General features: G+C 44.1%; 1 protein-coding gene across 1 annotated transcript in view; it reads left to right on the forward strand.

Annotated features, from left to right (window-relative positions):
• Positions 1–520: 520 nt before the first annotated feature.
• Positions 521–17,860, forward strand: part of VASH2 (vasohibin 2) — a 176,089-nt gene continuing 158,749 nt past the window's right edge. Inside the window, exons 1-2 of the mRNA XM_085612884.1 lie at positions 521–653; positions 11,563–12,008. Coding sequence (XP_085469010.1) covers positions 11,679–12,008 — 330 coding nt within the window. The 5' untranslated portion in view covers positions 521–653; positions 11,563–11,678. The remainder of the gene's footprint in view (positions 654–11,562; positions 12,009–17,860) is intronic.

Below are 17,860 nucleotides of genomic sequence, written 5' to 3' on the forward strand. Positions count from 1 at the left end.
ATACTATGTACGATTTTGCATGACATGATTGAGGCACAGTAAATAATTCTAAATGGTATGGCTTTTAAAAACCGATAAAGTTTGTGATAAAAAAAATCATTAAAGCAATAAGACCAACACGCGTGATAACAGCGATTTGCAAGTGTCCATGATACGAGGGAAAGTGGAGGTCGGTCATCCTGCAGTGACAACGCATTGTCACTCTCCGCGCTGTGCATTGCTCCCACAAAACAGTGGTTGCATCCTCGAACAGTAGGGTACTAAAGCTAATAAAACTCCCCCGCAGCGCGCTCTGCAGTCTTGTGGGATACATCGGATACCCACTGCTGTCAGAGGCCCTTGGGCACGCCTTCCTCAGTGATGGAATTACAACCCTTCCACCAGCCGCCTCCCGGGCCCGGCCACACACAGCTGACGTCTAGCCCTCCTTATTTTTATTCCAACGCCAACTGGCAAGACGGTGCCACTCACCGACCAATGAGAAGGCTCGAACCCTCCCTCCTTTGTGCCTTGGCCCAATGGGAGCGCGCGGAAGGCTGAGTCGTGGCTGCCGGGATACGGTGTGGCGGGGATTAGTGGAGCTCTGGAGGCAGAATGGAGAGGAAGGAGCCCGGGTGAGGTGTCTGCTGTGCGCCGCTCTGCCGGAGCTGAAGGTAAGGGGCTGGAGCGGGTGGGAGGGGACAGGCAGCCGCTGGGGCATAGGTGCATATAAGGGCAGGCACAGAGCATGTCCGGTAATAGGCAACATGACGAGCAAGCATTGCACTAAGGGCTGGCGAATGATCTGCTGGTGCGCTTTTGGGGCGAGGGCGGGCAATGACCGGTCACTAAGGATGTGGACTGACTTGGCACCGAAATCAGCCGTGGCATAAAGGTTCAAACCAGCTCCACCAAATAGTAGGCGGCAGCTAAAATGAGGTTGTGGGTCATTGCATCCCATCCTGCTCTGAGCGCACCCCCATCCTGCAGTCCAAAAATGCCAGAGTGGCCACTCCAGTCCCGGACACCCCCACAGGCTGGTTGGGGATTGAAGATGTGGGTAGAGGCCAACAAGCAGCCATGCGCAGAGGATAACGCGCCCTCAATAGATTCACCACGTTGGAGAACAGGCATAGAGGGGTGTGACAAGCAGGCATGGAGCAGCCATACACGGGGCCGCAGTCCAGTACTGGGGATCCAGGCTCCAAACAGCCAGGCAGATAGCAGACATCCATCAAGGAAGCAGGCTTGCAGCAGGCACATACAGGCAGGCACTGGTCAGCTGGGCACGTGGCAGTGAGAGAAGACACAGAGTAAGCGACGAAAGCGGACAAAAATAGCCATCTGGTAGGGAAGGAGTGGTGCGTGTGTGTCCGTGCTGCAGCCAGTCAAGACTCACGGCGGGGTCAACTCTTTAGTTCATTCTCCCGATGTTAGGTAAAAGGAGGAACCTTTTCCAGTATGTAATGTAACACTGGTATAGAACGTGTTCTTTGTGTGTTGCATTGAATAAACGGTGCTTTATTGTGGTAGGGATTGAGCGTGCCCCAGCCTGGCTCTGGGCAGGGGTTGAGAAACATGCCTCGAGCCGATGCTGGCATGCAATGAAAGAAGCCGCAGAGAGCGACCCCGATGGCTGCCAGCGAGGACTTCCCGTAGTGTTGAATCAGTGGCACTGCCCGTCAGCTATAGTAAATAATATGTACACATTAGTAAGCGCGCTGCGGGTTGGTGACTGGGCCCCACGTTAATTGATTCCTGGTGTTTTATTCTCCTCTCTTAAATGCATGAGTTATGCATATTCAACACCCCCTTCCTTGTGCTGTGTGTGACTGTCTGTCGTGCATCATGGTATGTGAACCTCCATAGACAGCCCGTGCCCCTGTAGTAGGTTGTTCTACCAATAAATCCAAGAGAATTGGTATAAATTATAATCTGTAGTTTATTCCACAAGAAATACCCACGACTGATCACAGCAAAATCCAAGAGACATCTGAAGGCTACTGTTAACATTCTGAAACATAGTGATGTCAATGAGATTGAAATACAACAATGACTTTAAAGACACATTACCGTAATAAAGATAATACATTATATACTACCTTACTACACATCCTTCCTTTTTTACGGAAGAAGAAAAACGAAACCTATATTACTATAACTAATCAAATGAATAATGAATAAACATTACTAATGACAAAATTAAAATAAATTAATTAAAAAAAATAATAATGATATGCAAAAGTGATACAAACATTAATTCATGACACAGTCACGAAAAGGTATAGGTAAACTTCTGAGTCTTCCTTCTCCATTCACTCTACCTCTACAATCACCTTCCCCCTTATCATATCACAAAGGGTTTGAAATAGGGTGAGAAGTAACAAACCTTAAAACTTGAACATGAGCAGAAAATTTTGATTGACCTTTTGGCACTTTAATAGGTTTTTTGATAATGACCCAATCTCCAGGATGCAAGGGTTTATCGGATACATGCATTCGTTTGTCATAATTATGTTTGTATATTTCTTGTTTTCTTTTAACATGATCCCTGACTTTATTCAAATCCACCGGAGTTTGTATGGATTTCTCAAGTAGCCAAGCAGGATTAAGTTTAGAAGAAGGCATACGACCCCTTAATAAAATAAAAGGAGAAACTCCGGTTGTACTATGGGGTGTGATATTGTAATTCCAAACTTTCTGGAATAAGAAAGAAGGAATGTTTAAACCATTTGCAACTGCAGATTGCACAGCTTCCTTAAGTAAACGATTTGCACGCTAAACAAGACCATTGGAGGATGGACTGTACAATGGAACTAATACATGTTTGACATCTAATCCACTCAAAAACGAGTCTATATCGTGAGCTGTAAAATGTGAACTATTAACCGTTACGATCTCCTTGGGTGTACCTTCCGTATAAAATAGACGTTGCAAAAATAAAGAGTTAGCATCAGCATTTTTAACAAATGAAAAATAAATCCATTTTGAAAAATAGTCAACAGCAACAATCAAATATTTCTTATCGGTACTCAAAGCAGAGAATGGTCCTGAAAAATATAAGCCAATTTTCTTCCAGGCTCCGCTAGGCCACTGAACAGGACAAAGAGGAGAGTTGGAAGCTTTCCAATGCTTATCAGAGCAAAGACATTGGGGACACTTGTCAACATGTGTTCTAACTTGATTGTCAATCCCCGGCCACCAATAGGTTTGTTTGATTTTATTGATAGTAGCGGTGGTGTCAGGATGCCCTTCATGAGCTAAAGTAATAATGGTGTCCCTAATACCTCTTGGTGGAACAAATTTGTCCTGACGAAGCAAAATATCATTAGAAAACGATAACTCGGCAGCAATTTGAGCGAAAGTTTTTTCTTCCAGAGATAAATTCCTATCAGTGGGCCAACCATTAATTAAATATTTTTTAACATTCTGTAAACAGTCATCCTCTGTAAAATTGCGAATCCAATCATCCTGAGTGATTTTATAGTTTTGTATAACATCTTCAATAGAATACACACACTCAAAATCATCCTCCAATTTGACAGATTCTTGCATATGTGAAAGTGGAATCCGTGAAAGACAGTCGGCACATACATTTTTGCCACCAGGGATATATTTGATGTCGAAATTAAATTCCTGAAGTCTTGCTAAAAGTCTAATTAAACGTGAAGATGCTCTATTAGAGCAGCTATCACCAAGCCTGTCACTTAATGGTTTATGATCAGTGTACAAAAATTTTGTCCCCCAAATGTAAGTTTTACATTTTTCCACAGACCAAGTACACGCTAAAGCCTCACGCTCAATTGTGCTATAATTGAGTTCAGCTGAAGTTAAAGTGCGAGAGGCAAATGCAATAGTACCTTCTTGTCCATTTACCACCTGACTCAGAACGGCACCAAGACCTTTTGCGCTTGCATCTACAGTAATAATGCTCTGAACCCCATAAGTAAAAGGTTTGATGGCAGGAGCATTAACAATTAAATCCTTTACCGAAATGAAAGCATTTTGTGTTTCCATTGACAATTCAAATTTAGCATGTTTTTTTAATACGTTTCTAAGGGGCTGTACAACTAGAGCATACCCTTGAACGAAGCGAGCATAATACTCTCTCAACCCAAGAAATGCTCTTAAGGAATCTTTGTCAGTAGGAGAAGGAGCGCATTTAATAGCAACAAGTAGAGCAGTTTTAGGTTTAATACCTGATCCTGATAGATTATGGCCTAAATAATCCACATTTTGCGAAATAAATGTACATTTTTTTATGTTGACTGTCATGCCATGTGTTTGTAAAATATTCAAAACTTTTTTTAACAAAATATAATGTTCTATATTCTCTGAATGAACAAGAATATCATCTTGAAAGTCCTGAATGCCGGGACAGTCATTAAACATTTTGTCCATTAGTCTTTGAAATATACTAGCAGCAGATGCTAATCCAAAAGGGAGTCTTTTATACATGTGAACTCCAAATGGAGTAACGAATGTAGTGAGTGGTTGAGATTCGGTTGATAAAGGAATCTGATGATATGCCGAATGCAGATCAGTTGTGGAAAAGAATTTACTACTGCCTAATTTCGCTAACATATCATGAATTTTAAAAAGTGGATGGGCATCAACAATAATGTTACGATTAAGAACTCTTAAGTCTGCGCATAGGCGAATATCACCAGAATGTTTTCGAGCTACTACGGCAGCCGACACCCATTCGGAAGACTCAACAAGACATATTATACCTTGAGAACACAATGTGTCAAGATGTTTTTTAAGATCATCTCTAACTGAAAGAGGTACAGGACGTACTTTTTGGACAACAGGAGTTACTTTATCTTTTAACTTCATTTTGTGTTAAACATTTTTAACAACACCCACATCATTACTGAACACACTTTTGTACTTATTAAACAACATGTTTAGAGTAGAATCTTGTGTCATGCTGTCAGAAATAGTTAGAACAGGAAAATCTCCTAAAACAACTGGTTCTGGATGCCCTGGTTTGAGTAGTATGTCTAAACTAGGTTGGTCACGCCACCCTAAAATGTCTCAGCCATTTACAGCTACATAAATTTTAGTGTGAATAATTCTGTTCTTGAAATCAATAACATCGTTAAAATATCCAAGCATAATGATATCTTAACCACCAAACGCTTTAGGAATAACATCTGTTGACAACAACTTTGTGTTAGGCCATAAATTGTGAAATGTTTTCTCATCCAAGATGGTAATTGGCGAACCAGAATCCGCCATAACATCAATAGCAACATGACCAATTAGTACTCTACAATTAGGTCCTTTACCAGTGTTACCATCCAGAGAATTGATTTCAATAGATAAAGTGGCTACATTGAGAGCTTCGCAAATTTCATCTTCAGTATAAACAAAATTAACCTTACTTTTATCTTTAGGTACCTAGCAAACCGTGAAAAAAGGGCCAAGCTTTTTACAATTGTTACTCCTTTTTCCTTGCGCAGGGCAGTTAGGATTATTACCCACATGAAATTTTGAGCCACACCTGTAACAAAAAATATTAGGTGTTCGATCAACAAATTTCCTATCCTTGAAACTAGTATTGACAGCACTAATATTACACTCATTAGTGTCATTTGAAGATAAAGACATAACATTAGTGGTAGCATTCGTTGTTGAAGATTCTGCTATAATTTTTGATGAGGTGACAGAACATTCTATACTTCTTGCAATGACCATTACTTCATCTAGCGTAAGGTTTTTGCAAGTTAAAATGCGTTCCTGAATCTTTTTGTTGTAACAATTGAATACCAACTGATCACGAAGTGCAGTGTCAAGATAAGAACCATATTCACATTTTGAAGCAAGTACTGGTAGTGTGGCTAAGTAATCCTCAATTGATTCTTCCGGCAATTGTTTGCGTTTCACAAAAACATGACGCTCAACCATTATAGATGGTTCATCCTTAAATTGTTTCCCAAGATGAGCCAAAGCCTCAGTAAAAACATTCCATGAATCATCCGAAGATGAACTTTGTACAACTGGTAAACTGCCAAAAAGTTGTTGTCCCGCATCTCCAAGGTGATTAAATACAATTGCTCTTTTTCTAGAAGGAGAATAATCCAGAGCATCTATGGCTTCCAAATAGTTCGTGAAAACTCTTAACCACTTATGCCAGGGTGTAGGAGGCTTGCCTGGAACTTTAAAAAAAACATGGTGGAGTTAAAATACTGTTGTTTGAATTAGCCATATTAAAATAAAGCAATTTACAAAAAAAAAATGTAGTTTTATTTATATATATATATATATATATATATATATATATATATATATATATATATATATTCATCACCAAGGTTGCCCATATGGAGTCACCACACACGAAGGGGTTACCGCTCAGGATGCCACAGGTAGCAAGGTGTCTGCATGCCCCCAGCCTTTTCAAGCAAGCCATACGCATTTCGAGCAATGGAAATGCTCTTGTTCACTGGCATTCAAGACGAAAGAAGCAGGTGAGTTTGGAACCATAATTTATTCAAATTTAAGTCCCGCCCATGTGGGCGTTGTTCAAACCGGCATTCTGGATATAGTAGTTCCGTGGTATGCCGGAAGACTTAGCAGTTCCTCAAAGCAAGTGCGCTGCTGCAATCATCCAAATTAAAATATAATCCCGATTGGGCGAAAGGTCTGTAATGGCAACGCTGACCACTTCCCAATATATGCCCGTGGCTCAGGCCCCCTCTGTTCCAACGAGTGTCCATGTTAGCGAACACTCAGGATCCGCTCGTAAAGCGGCGGGGCAACTCCGCGACCGGACTGGCCGCATTAAATTCATCACCAAGGTTGCCCATATGGAGTCACCACACACGAAGGGGTTACCGCTCAGAATGCCACAGGTAGCAAGGTGTCTGCATGCCCCCAGCCTTTTCAAGCAAGCCATACGCGTTTCGAGCAATGGAAATGCTCTTGTTCACTGGCATTCAAGACGAAAGAAGCAGGTGAGTTTGGAACCATAATTTATTCAAATTTAAATCCCGCCCATGTGGGCGTTGTTCAAACCGGCATTCTGGATATAGTAGTTCCGTGGTATGCCGGAAGACTTAGCAGTTCCTCAAAGCAAGTGCGCTGCTGCAATCATCCAAAATAAAATATAATCCCGATTGGGCGAAAGGTCTGTAATGGCAACGCTGACGAAGTGGTCAGCGTTGCCATTACAGACCTTTCGCCCAATCGGGATTATATTTTAATTTGGATGATTGCAGCAGCGCACTTGCTTTGAGGAACTGCTAAGTCTTCCGGCATACCACGGAACTACTATATCCAGAATGCCGGTTTGAACAACGCCCACATGGGCGGGACTTAAATTTGAATAAATTATGGTTCCAAACTCACCTGCTTCTTTCGTCTTGAATGCCAGTGCACAAGAGCATTTCCATTGCTCGAAACGCGTATGGCTTGCTTGAAAAGGCTGGGGGCATGCAGACACCTTGCTACCTGTGGCATCCTGAGCGGTAACCCCTTCATGTGTGGTGACTCCATATGGGCAACCTTGGTGATGAATTTAATGCGGCCAGTCCGGTCGCGGAGTTGCCCCGCCGCTTTACGAGCGGATCCTGAGTGTTCGCTAACATGGACACTCGTTGGAACAGAGGGGGCCTGAGCCACGGGCATATATTGGGAAGTGGTCAGCGTTGCCATTACAGACCTTTCGCCCAATCGGGATTATATTTTAATTTGGATGATTGCAGCAGCGCACTTGCTTTGAGGAACTGCTAAGTCTTCCGGCATACCACGGAACTACTATATCCAGAATGCCGGTTTGAACAACGCCCACATTGGCGGGACTTAAATTTGAATAAATTATGGTTCCAAACTCACCTGCTTCTTTCGTCTTGAATGCCAGTGAACAAGAGCATTTCCATTGCTCGAAACGCGTATGGCTTGCTTGAAAAGGCTGGGGGCATGCAGACACCTTGCTACCTGTGGCATCCTGAGCGGTAACCCCTTCGTGTGTGGTGACTCCATATGGGCAACCTTGGTGATGAATGAATATATATATATATATATATATATGCTCCAAAGATTCCTCCGTTTTCTAGAAGGAAAGAACGGCACTCACGGGGCTTTGTTTCAGCAGGGTTTAATGGTTTTTCGTTTCTTTTGCTGTGGGTTTTAGTTTGAAATGTTTGTAACTTTAGTTTCCGAACAAATTTAAATAAGTCAATCCTTGTTTGGGTAAACTCCATTCGATTTTGTGGACAAAACGTTAAACCCAATTTGAGTACTGATTCTTCCGCTGGGGTCAGTACCTTAGATGTCAGGTTGACTATGGTCAAATGGTCACTTTCTACCATCTGCCTCCTCTTTTGTTCCTGGAACCTCTGGTCGACAAACACGTTAGGCAAACACTGAAGAAGGATCTATTCTGAAACGCGTCTGTTTGCATTCGGTTTAAACCATTAAACCCTGCTGAAACAAAGCCCCGTGAGTGCCGTTTTTTCCTTCTAGAAAACAGAGGAATCTTTGGAGCCTATATTATGTGCGGCACACCACCGCACTCGGCACCCGCCCGCAACGAGTGACTCGTATTTTGGTGTACTTGGAGCGACATATATATATATATATATATATATATATATATATATATATATATATATATATATATATATATATATATATATATTACTTATTAAAGTCTCAAAAATATTAAGAAAACAATGTTTCTTTTATTTCAACCGATATTTCCATAAACCGGTTACACAGCTCAATGTAAAATAATATTAGTAGTGTTTCCCCATAGCACATGAATTCTGTTTCCTCGTTGTCTGTAAATGCTATTAAAGTCAATGAGAATCTTCCCAAAGCTCAAAAATGGCCGCTAAAACGTGCTGACATCCCGTATCATGAAATCTCTCAAACGTTTGATGTCATCCGCACGAGTTCAGCGAGCGTAGAGTAGAGCATGAACGTGCAGCTCAGCGAGCGCTGGAATGAATGCGCGTTTCAAATGAAAGCAGCGCACAACAAGATGGTAGGAAGTTTTTGTTTGGTTTTCAGATAGCAACAGAAACGGGTAATGATGCACAAGGGAATAACACACAGTACTCACAAATCTCCTTCAAATATCGATAAAGATTTCACCAATTCAGTTCCAAATATGCTGATAACGATCTTCAGACGGTCGGTGGGTACTAATACGATCCAAAGAAAACAACGTAGGTTTCAAAGATCCAAAATCCAAACTTCGCCAAGATATGTAGTAGGTTGTTCTACCAAGTCAATCCAATGAATCCAAGAGAATTGGTATAAATTATAATCTGTAGTTTATTCCACAGGAAATACCCACGACTGATCACAGCAAAATCCAAGAGACATCTGAAGGCTACTGTTAACATTCTGGAACATAGTGATGTCAATGACATTGAAATACAACAATGACTCTTTAAAGACACATTACCGTAATAAAGATAATGCATTATATACTACCTTACTACAGCCAATCATTGCAATGTACGTCTACTGGCTGTACAGCACAGATAGGGGGGGTACCGGGCGTGTCTGCATACGGTGACCTTTGCCCTGGCTCTGTGCAGAAGCAGGCCCTGTCTGACTGATAGTAATGTAATTCGTACAAATCTACGTTTATTCGTTGATTGCCTGCACTTCTATCCGGTGTAAGCAGCGGGGGCCCAAATTTTAATGTTTTTTTTTTATGGGGGTATACTCGATGTGTACTTTTTCGACAATTTTGGTCAGCTGGAAATTGTTGGCTTCTAAACCCGGAGTTGTAATCTATTTTTTTTCTCTCCAGTGGACCTCAACTGTATGTCCATGGCCCAAATCACTTAGCTCTCCTACTCATTTCCCGATTGTCACTTATTTTTATGGTCCGGTACAGCCGAGACCCCCCTCCTCCCTTATCAATACTAAGACAGTAACATGCCTATCACAAGGAATTTTTTGGATTAGGGAGTCGTAAACCCCCCGGCCGTATTTATTAACATAAAATTAAATTAACAATGTTTTTTAATTATAATATTTAAACAATACGCAGAAAAACCATTACATTGATTTACTTGGATAGGTACAGGTGTAATTTTCCTAACCTTAACATATCTCTAATACAAAGATATTCCTATCCGAATCTAAACATTACATAATAAATAATCATAACAATAACATTTCATTTTCTGCGTATCCCTATTTTGAGCCTACGGCAAGGTCATTAAAAGGTGCCAGATCCTTATCAAATTATGCCCGCACTCCAACGTAGTGCGCATGCGCAGGGGGCTCGTTTACCGTGAGGGTACCCCCCCCCCCAACCCCCCCCAGGTCGCCCCCGTACGCCCTTATGCCCGCCCTCCAACCGGAGTGCACATGCGCAGAGGGCCCATTTCCCGTGAGGGTTCTCCTTCCCTCCCCCCCCCCCCCCCCCCCCCCCCCAGGTCACCTCCGTACGTCCTGTAAATTCTCTCCATAAGGGGCCCTTGCAGTTATGCGCCATTTACTTGCGCACGTGCGGGGTGGCCAAGCATCCTACTGGAAAAGCGTGACTCCCCCCTCCCCCGCACCCATCCAGCCAACCGGCTGTAACTGCCCCTGGAGTTCTATGAGAGACCACTTGTCCCTCCCCCTTGGGCGACGCCATTCAAGAATGGCGCCGCCCTCTAAGGACCTTAAATTTACTGCTCACCAATCATGACCTTACCGCCTGACCAAGGAATAGCACTAAAATACGACAATAAACAACTTATTCAAGCAAACAATCCCCTATAATAATGGGAAACTATCGCACATATGAATAGACATTACAATGTTAACTTGAAGGAACTAAAATACAACCATAAACATGACCTGTTCAAGAAAACCATCTCCTAAAACAATGGGAAAGAAAATCATCACACATCTGATAAACGTAACCATGTCAACCTGAAAATTAACTTCTTAACAATACACCCTGTAAACCCTGCTTTTAGGGACGGTGGGTGGGGAAATTAAAATACAGCCTCCTAGCGAGGCTGTTGTCCTTAAGGGGCAGGCTATGGGAGCGGCGAGCAAAGAGGTAGACTCCGCCGCTCCCCAGCCTTTTATTCAAAATCTACTCCAGCCAGGCCGGTTCTAACCGGCCTAGCCTTGATGCGATGCGTGCCCCGGAAGTGATTACAATCACTTCCGGGGCACGCCCCAGAACCTAGAGACCAACGATTGGCGGGACGGGCCTGTCGCGTCACCCTTGCGCGCGACAGGCCCGCCCCTGTGTGGTCGTCGGGGGCCGGCAGGACCGCCATACATGCGGCATGTCCAATGCCGGCCCCGCCTTCCTATCCTCCCAATTTAGATAATCTCATTAAATGCCTATGCTTGTTTTGTGTTCCAGCAGCTGATCTTAATTGAAGTGGTCCTGAAAATAATAATGTGGTATATGACTTTAGAATAATTAATTACCAGTTATAATTAATTAATGGTCTCAGAGTAATTCATTACCAGTGTTTCAGATTCATTCCAACACCATCACTGCCTTTCGTTCTATCTGCAGTCTTTATGTGCGATAAAAATGTTCTATTCTTTCCAAATACATACAGTTGATGCACTCTTACACTGGATTTGTTCCCTCTTTAGGTTGCGCGAGAGGACTGTCTGGCTGACCTGGTTGTTTGGCCCCTGCTACAGAACCACAGCATGGAGCCCCGTCGAGAGTGAGTGCTCCAGCGCCTAGAGCCCTGCGCTGTGGCACTATGACTGGCTCCAGCTCGCATCGGCCCCACCACCAGCACCGTGCAGTGGTCAAGGGGGCCAAGCCAGGCCGCTCTCGCAGTACCCACGACCGGCCGAGCGGGGGCACTGGGCCAGCTCTCGTGCCACTGAGCAGCAGCAGCAGCCAGCAAGCATCCGGTGCCGGGTCAGAGGAAGAAGACAAGGATGGAGGGGTTCTTTTTTATGTTAACCGGAGTGGCTTTCCGCTGGACCCTCAGACTTGGGATCGAATGTGGGAGCACGTGGCCCGGGTGCACCCCCAGGGGCAGGAGATAGTGCAGAGCATACGGGGGGCCTCCCCGCTGTCCAAGGTAAGCATTGCACCTCATATCCACCCCTGCCACTGTCACATTTCTTAAGGCAGTGGAGGTGTGGCTCAGCTGTAAGTCTCAGCTTTGTCCCTGTGTGATATCAGGCTTGATGAGAAGGTGCATTGAAAGCAGGGGCGGCTGGTGACATTTCAAAGTGGAGGGGCGTAAAAGTTGCGGATGACTTTTACTTAGCAAGCGGGTGAGCCCGACTAATATATGGGCAGTTCGAAGTGGTCTTACCCCTGAGAAAACCTTTTTTAAAGTTATGTTAAGTGACACATTTTAAAACTAATTTTAATAAAGAATTGGAGAGAAAGGAAGAAGGTATAGAAAGCAATAGTGAATGTGAAGTCTTCAAATATTTAGAAACATGAAAGATCACCCCCTAGATCTTAGTGCATTGAATAAGTTCAGCAATTATTTGAGCATGCAGATTTCAACGATGCAATAAGTACGTTTTTTTATCCTCTTACCTAAACACACTGCTGTCTCTGCACTCAATCTAGTTGGTGACCTACTGCCCAAGAGATGGAAGGCTGGGGGTGGTGCCAAGAGATGGAAGGCTGGGGGTGGTGCTAGGTCTTGGACAGCATCTCTGCAGGGGCTGCTTTTAACTACTCTCACCTGAGATACTGCCAAGGTTCTGTGCATTACTAAGGTGACAAGGCTTTAGCATCATTAGGGACCTGTTGCACCTGACACTCTGAGAACCCGGGCAAGAAATGTATGGTCATTGATACCATCACACTATCCTTCCATAACAGCTGTTCAAATGTTGTGCTATCTTCTGCTGCGCTTGTAAACCAAACAAGAAAAGCATTTTTTTTGTTCTTTTAGCCTCTTTCACATGCATGCACGCAGTGGCTCAGTATATACCAGTGTTTTTAACTATAACAGGGCCACTATACATTTCTTGACTGCGTTCTGTTGTAAATCACATAGCGGCACATAGCTCCACATCAGTTACCAGGAAAAACTAGAAGACCCTTTTCTGCTGTAAAGCGCATAGACTCGCGTAGTACTCCACCTAAGTTACTGACAACTAGGAAAAACGTGAAGTCAGACCGTGTTCTACTATAAAGCCCAAAGATGCACGCAGAGCCACACCAAAGTTACTAACAACGAGGTAAAAATGAAACTAAAAATAGCCCAAGAGAAACCCTTAGCTCCAGGATTCGGCTAGGTGTAGGGAAAATATTACTGTAATTGTTTTGTCCTCCAATCCCTGATGCAGTCGCGGCTCGCGTGTGGGTGTCGCGCAGGGGTGGGGGCCAGGGAGGGAGGGGGTGGGGGGAGTGTTAAAATAAATTTTAAAAATCCTTATCCTACCTGAGGTCCTGAGCAGGTCCGCGCCGCCTCGGGTCCATTCCGTTGGTGCCTACATCCCCTCTCAGGCTCTCAGCCAAGATTGTCTTAGGGCAAGGTTACTGCTCGCCCGCCTGCCCATTAGGAGACCGAGGTTTGAGCCTTTGCTCAACCCTCGCTAACCTAATGGGCATGCGCCAGCCAGAGCAGACAGTAGTGCGCATGACTGGGCGCGGCGCGAAAATTCGCTCACCTTCCCCACTCATGCACACTTGTGCTGCTGCCTGTTGCCCCTGGTCCGTCTGACAATCATGTCAGTCAACATGACGCTGGCCCGCCCACCCCCTTCAGACTCTGAAGGGGTGAGCGGTCCGACGTCATGCTGACTGAAATGATTGTCAGTTCTCCCTCGGCATCTTTGAACTTAAGTAAACTGATTCAGTTTACTTAAGTTCAAAGACGCCGGGGGAGCTGCGGGCGGGGGGGCTATGCCCCAACGCCCTAATGGACGCACCGCGCCTGATTGAAAGTGAGGGGTAATGGCACTGTGAAGTGCATTTCTTTTGCATAGCCCAACCGCACTTTCCCCTAGGTGGTGTTCTGCCACGGTGCAGTATTTCTCCTTAGGTGTCTCTTTGTGTTGTCCTTGTATGCTGAAATGCAATCTTTGAGCAGGCCAGAGATTCCCTCAGCAGACAGTCCCTTCCTATGTCAGGCCAGCTCTCGTATTCGGAGGCGCGTGCACATTCCCTTAAAAGCGCCGCTTGTTTCTTTGGATTCCAGTGGCTGGTATGAGTGCACAGCCCATCGAATGTAAACAACCTCTTGTTTTAAGCTTCCACCTATAGGAGGCAGTGAAGTGGAGCAGTCAATGCATGCTTTTTATGTAAAGAATAGTCTTATTGTATTTTTTTTACTTTTTTAATATTTACTGAGGATACACTTTTTGCATAAAAAAGTTATGTGATGAGAAATGCAGCATCATTCAAATGGGGCTCATATTACCAAATGATGGAAAATTAACCGTAATAACTAATAATTTTCCATCTCCCCTCAACCTCATTTGCTCAGTGTTCAAACACCAGTTCTCACAGGTATGATGATAATACAGATTCCTTCCTCATTTGCCTGTTATGTGGATATGTCATCGCCTCCATCCTCACACCCCTCCCACCCCACCATGAGCTCCAACCATCTATGAATGTAGGCCGCCCACTCTTACTCTAGGAGGACCGGGTATTTTCGGCATACAGCCAGAAAAATATTCTAGGTTTGGTTTCCAGGTGCAATCCACCTGGCACAAGTCAACCAGGCGGACGAACTCCTTGCAGGGGTGCTTCTTAGCTCCACGCTGTGCCGCAGAACCAGGGTGTGCCTTTTATGCGTGATGGAGGTTCAGCAACTCGAACATGTGCAACGTGAAAAGCACACAATACATTTGAATGCCTAGTAAATTGTTGTTCATTTTTTCTGCAAGGTCGCCACATTGTGTGCTCTTGGTAGTGTGTAAAGGCACAGTGACAGTGCTGCCGCTATGTAGGCTGTGCTGCTTGGGCTGAGCAGTGACACTATTAGTGGAAGCTTCTCAAACAACGGGGGCAACGCCCCTCATGCCTGGAAACAGCTGGGCCCCTGGGTCCTCACCGTTGAGTCCAGGCTGGCCCTATGTCTTCATAGCTTTCCACTTCCTTTTCCCCTCGCACAGCACAAGCAGGAATCTTTTCAACCCGAAATCTGGCACAGAGAATCCCCCTTTCTCGAGGGAGAGGTTTCAAATATCTCGTCTTAGGCGCAGCGGTTTCCTGCCCATTTCAGCGATGATCAAATTAAAGACAATCCTTCAATGTTTTATTCGGTGAAATGGGAAAGTTAGTTAATAAATATAAGAATTTTGACCTGATCACCCTCTTAATAACGGTTATCCTCAATGCTCGCGACCATGCAATCCAGCGTTCTCCATGTGACGCTTAGTTTTCCAGAGCCAGGCCGGAGTTGTTTAATAGTCCTGCATCTGTCTCTCTCTCTCTGTGGAAATACCCGGGTAACGCACAGTTGTGCTTCTTTCTGCTGATCTTACTCTACCTGTTTTGTGGAATGCATGAGTGGGAAAATCTCAGATTTATCCTAGTTGCTTTGAATACCTGTATGTTCTAACAAATAAATTTCTCTGATAATGGCGGCAAGATTAGCGTGCGGGTTCTAAATGAAAAGGAGACTATCGTTTTCATATATTGACGCTAGGAGGCTTCTAGTTGGAAAGACGGTTCATTTCTGAGTCTGATCCCCTCTGAGCCAGCAGGACATGGGCTCCCTCACCATAGCAAAGAGTGGGGAGAACGCCTCTTCTGGCTACCTCTACCTAAGGGATCTGAGAAGCGGTTATTAATACATACCCAATCTCTTGCCTCAAAGTGTAGCAGCCCGATGAATTTCAGTTGGGTAGCTGCCAATGCCGGTTCTATGCAGGGTTCTGAAGAGGCAGGACCAAAGCAGTGAATGAAAGGATTTCTCTGTGTTTAAAAAATGCCATCCCTGCCTCCGGGCAGGGCTAATCTGGTGTATCGGAGCAAATGGTGTTCACGGATTATATGCCATGGACTTGCTGAAGATAAACCCCACTTGATCTGAGAGGGCCAGTTTGTCTATCAGAGGGTGTAATCTGGCAGCTATCACCATAGCTAATATCTTGTCCAAATGTAGGAGGCATAGCAGATGGTATGAGTGGCAAAGTCTACCATCCTTATTAGGTTTCAGTAACATTATAACAGCCTGTCCTCAGCGCTCCCAAATAAGCCTTAAACAGTGTGAGAATAGGGGGTCCTTACATTATTTAAGGAATTCAGCAGTTAGCCCATCTGAAAAGCTTTTTTAAATTTCATATTGATTCCATGCAGCCCCTCCACCATCTCCCCCCTCCCTTTGCCTCTTCCCTTTAGTGTCTGTGTTGCAAGTTGTGGCCTTTTAGTACAACCTCGTGTACGTTTTACAAATATTGTCTACTTACCCTTAATTTTACCCATCAAAGATAGTTTTGCCTCTTGCTCATGTGTCTATTAGACGGTTATCTCATTAGCATGGTAGCTTTGTTTTTATATTAGCCTTTAACCACATTAGCTTTAATATAACATGTTTGTCTTCCAAATTGTGGCCATTTGCCCTTTTTGTTTGTATCCCTCACATATTGTTTTTCCTTTTTGTTAGTTTATGTATGAGTCATTTACCTCATCCGTCTGGTTGTTGCTTGTTAGTGCTGTTCCGCAGAAGTTTAAGGCGGAGAACTGTAATTGAGTGAAGTTATTTTACAATTGTACTGTTTGTGTTTATGGTGTAGTAGTTTCTTCTCTCATCGGAATGACCATAACCCATGGTGTCTGAATTCAGTGCTCACCTGGTGGAGAACTGTTTATAAATGTGGAGAAGTGTAGCTCACTGGTTAGAGGAGGCATACCCTGAAGCAGAGGTCAGACCCGGGACCAGGGTTCAATTCCCGACGCGGCAGGGTCCGGAGCCCAATTGTCCACGGACTCGATAATTCTCGCTTCGGTGCCCACTCTAAGCACGAGTTCACACTATGCAGCTCTGGGCAACAAGCTTGCTTAATCTCCACAACGGCCCCCCCGCGGCGGGATGCCTGGCTTTCACCTTGGGGATGCCCAGTACGGGTTATCTCACAGGGAAAAACCAGGACGGGTTCCCAATGCAAGCGCCAAGATGCCCAAGGGTGAGTTGAGCGCTATATAAGAACAGATAATAATAATAATAATAATATAATAATAAATGTCTGACAGCCAACATACAGTCCTTTACTAATCTCTTAATAACTTATTTAAATCTGAGTATTTCCACAAACAGTCGTGGAATTGTAGCATACCTTTTGAACAAGAGGATCATATGTACTGTGAATGGTGTTTCTGTAGTCAAATTGGCTAAAAACGTATTATCTTTTGTTTGGCATCATTAGATTGCTGCCTTTTGTTTCTTTTTTTTTTCTTCTTTTTTTTGCTGGCCAATTCCAAATGCAACCTTGGTGCTGTGAAGAAAAAACGTGGGTGAGAAAGGTGACATAAGATGTGAAAGGGATGTAGAATTAATGATGTGCATTATTGTAAATGTTACCCTAGTCTTGGGGCCTTCTTCACAACCCGTGTTGTCCTGTTGCTGGAACAAACTGACTTTCAGCTTGAAGTACAGCTTGTGATGACTAGCAAACAGTAACTATGTGACTAAGGAAGTGATCTTTCAACCCGATTTTGCCTTTTCAAACTATTCCTTCCATTGCTCTCTCTACATGTGTGAGTGTGTATTTGATGGGGTGGGGATATTTATCATTTAGGTCTTTGGTTTTGACAGCCGTAGCGTGTCACTCTGACATACTACTAACAATATACCTAGAATGGGCTTTGGGTCTTCACCTTCCAGCAGTTGGCTTTTTTCGACCAGTGTCTTTGAGCCACTGGCTTGAGAGATTGTCAATCACATCTTGGCTCAGCCCAGTGGAGAATCCATCCCACTTAACCCTACTGACTTTTTCTAGCGTATCCTTCCAC

Source organism: Triturus cristatus, chromosome 6 (assembly GCF_964204655.1).
Source record: "Triturus cristatus chromosome 6, aTriCri1.1, whole genome shotgun sequence".
NCBI lineage: Eukaryota > Metazoa > Chordata > Amphibia > Caudata > Salamandridae > Triturus > Triturus cristatus.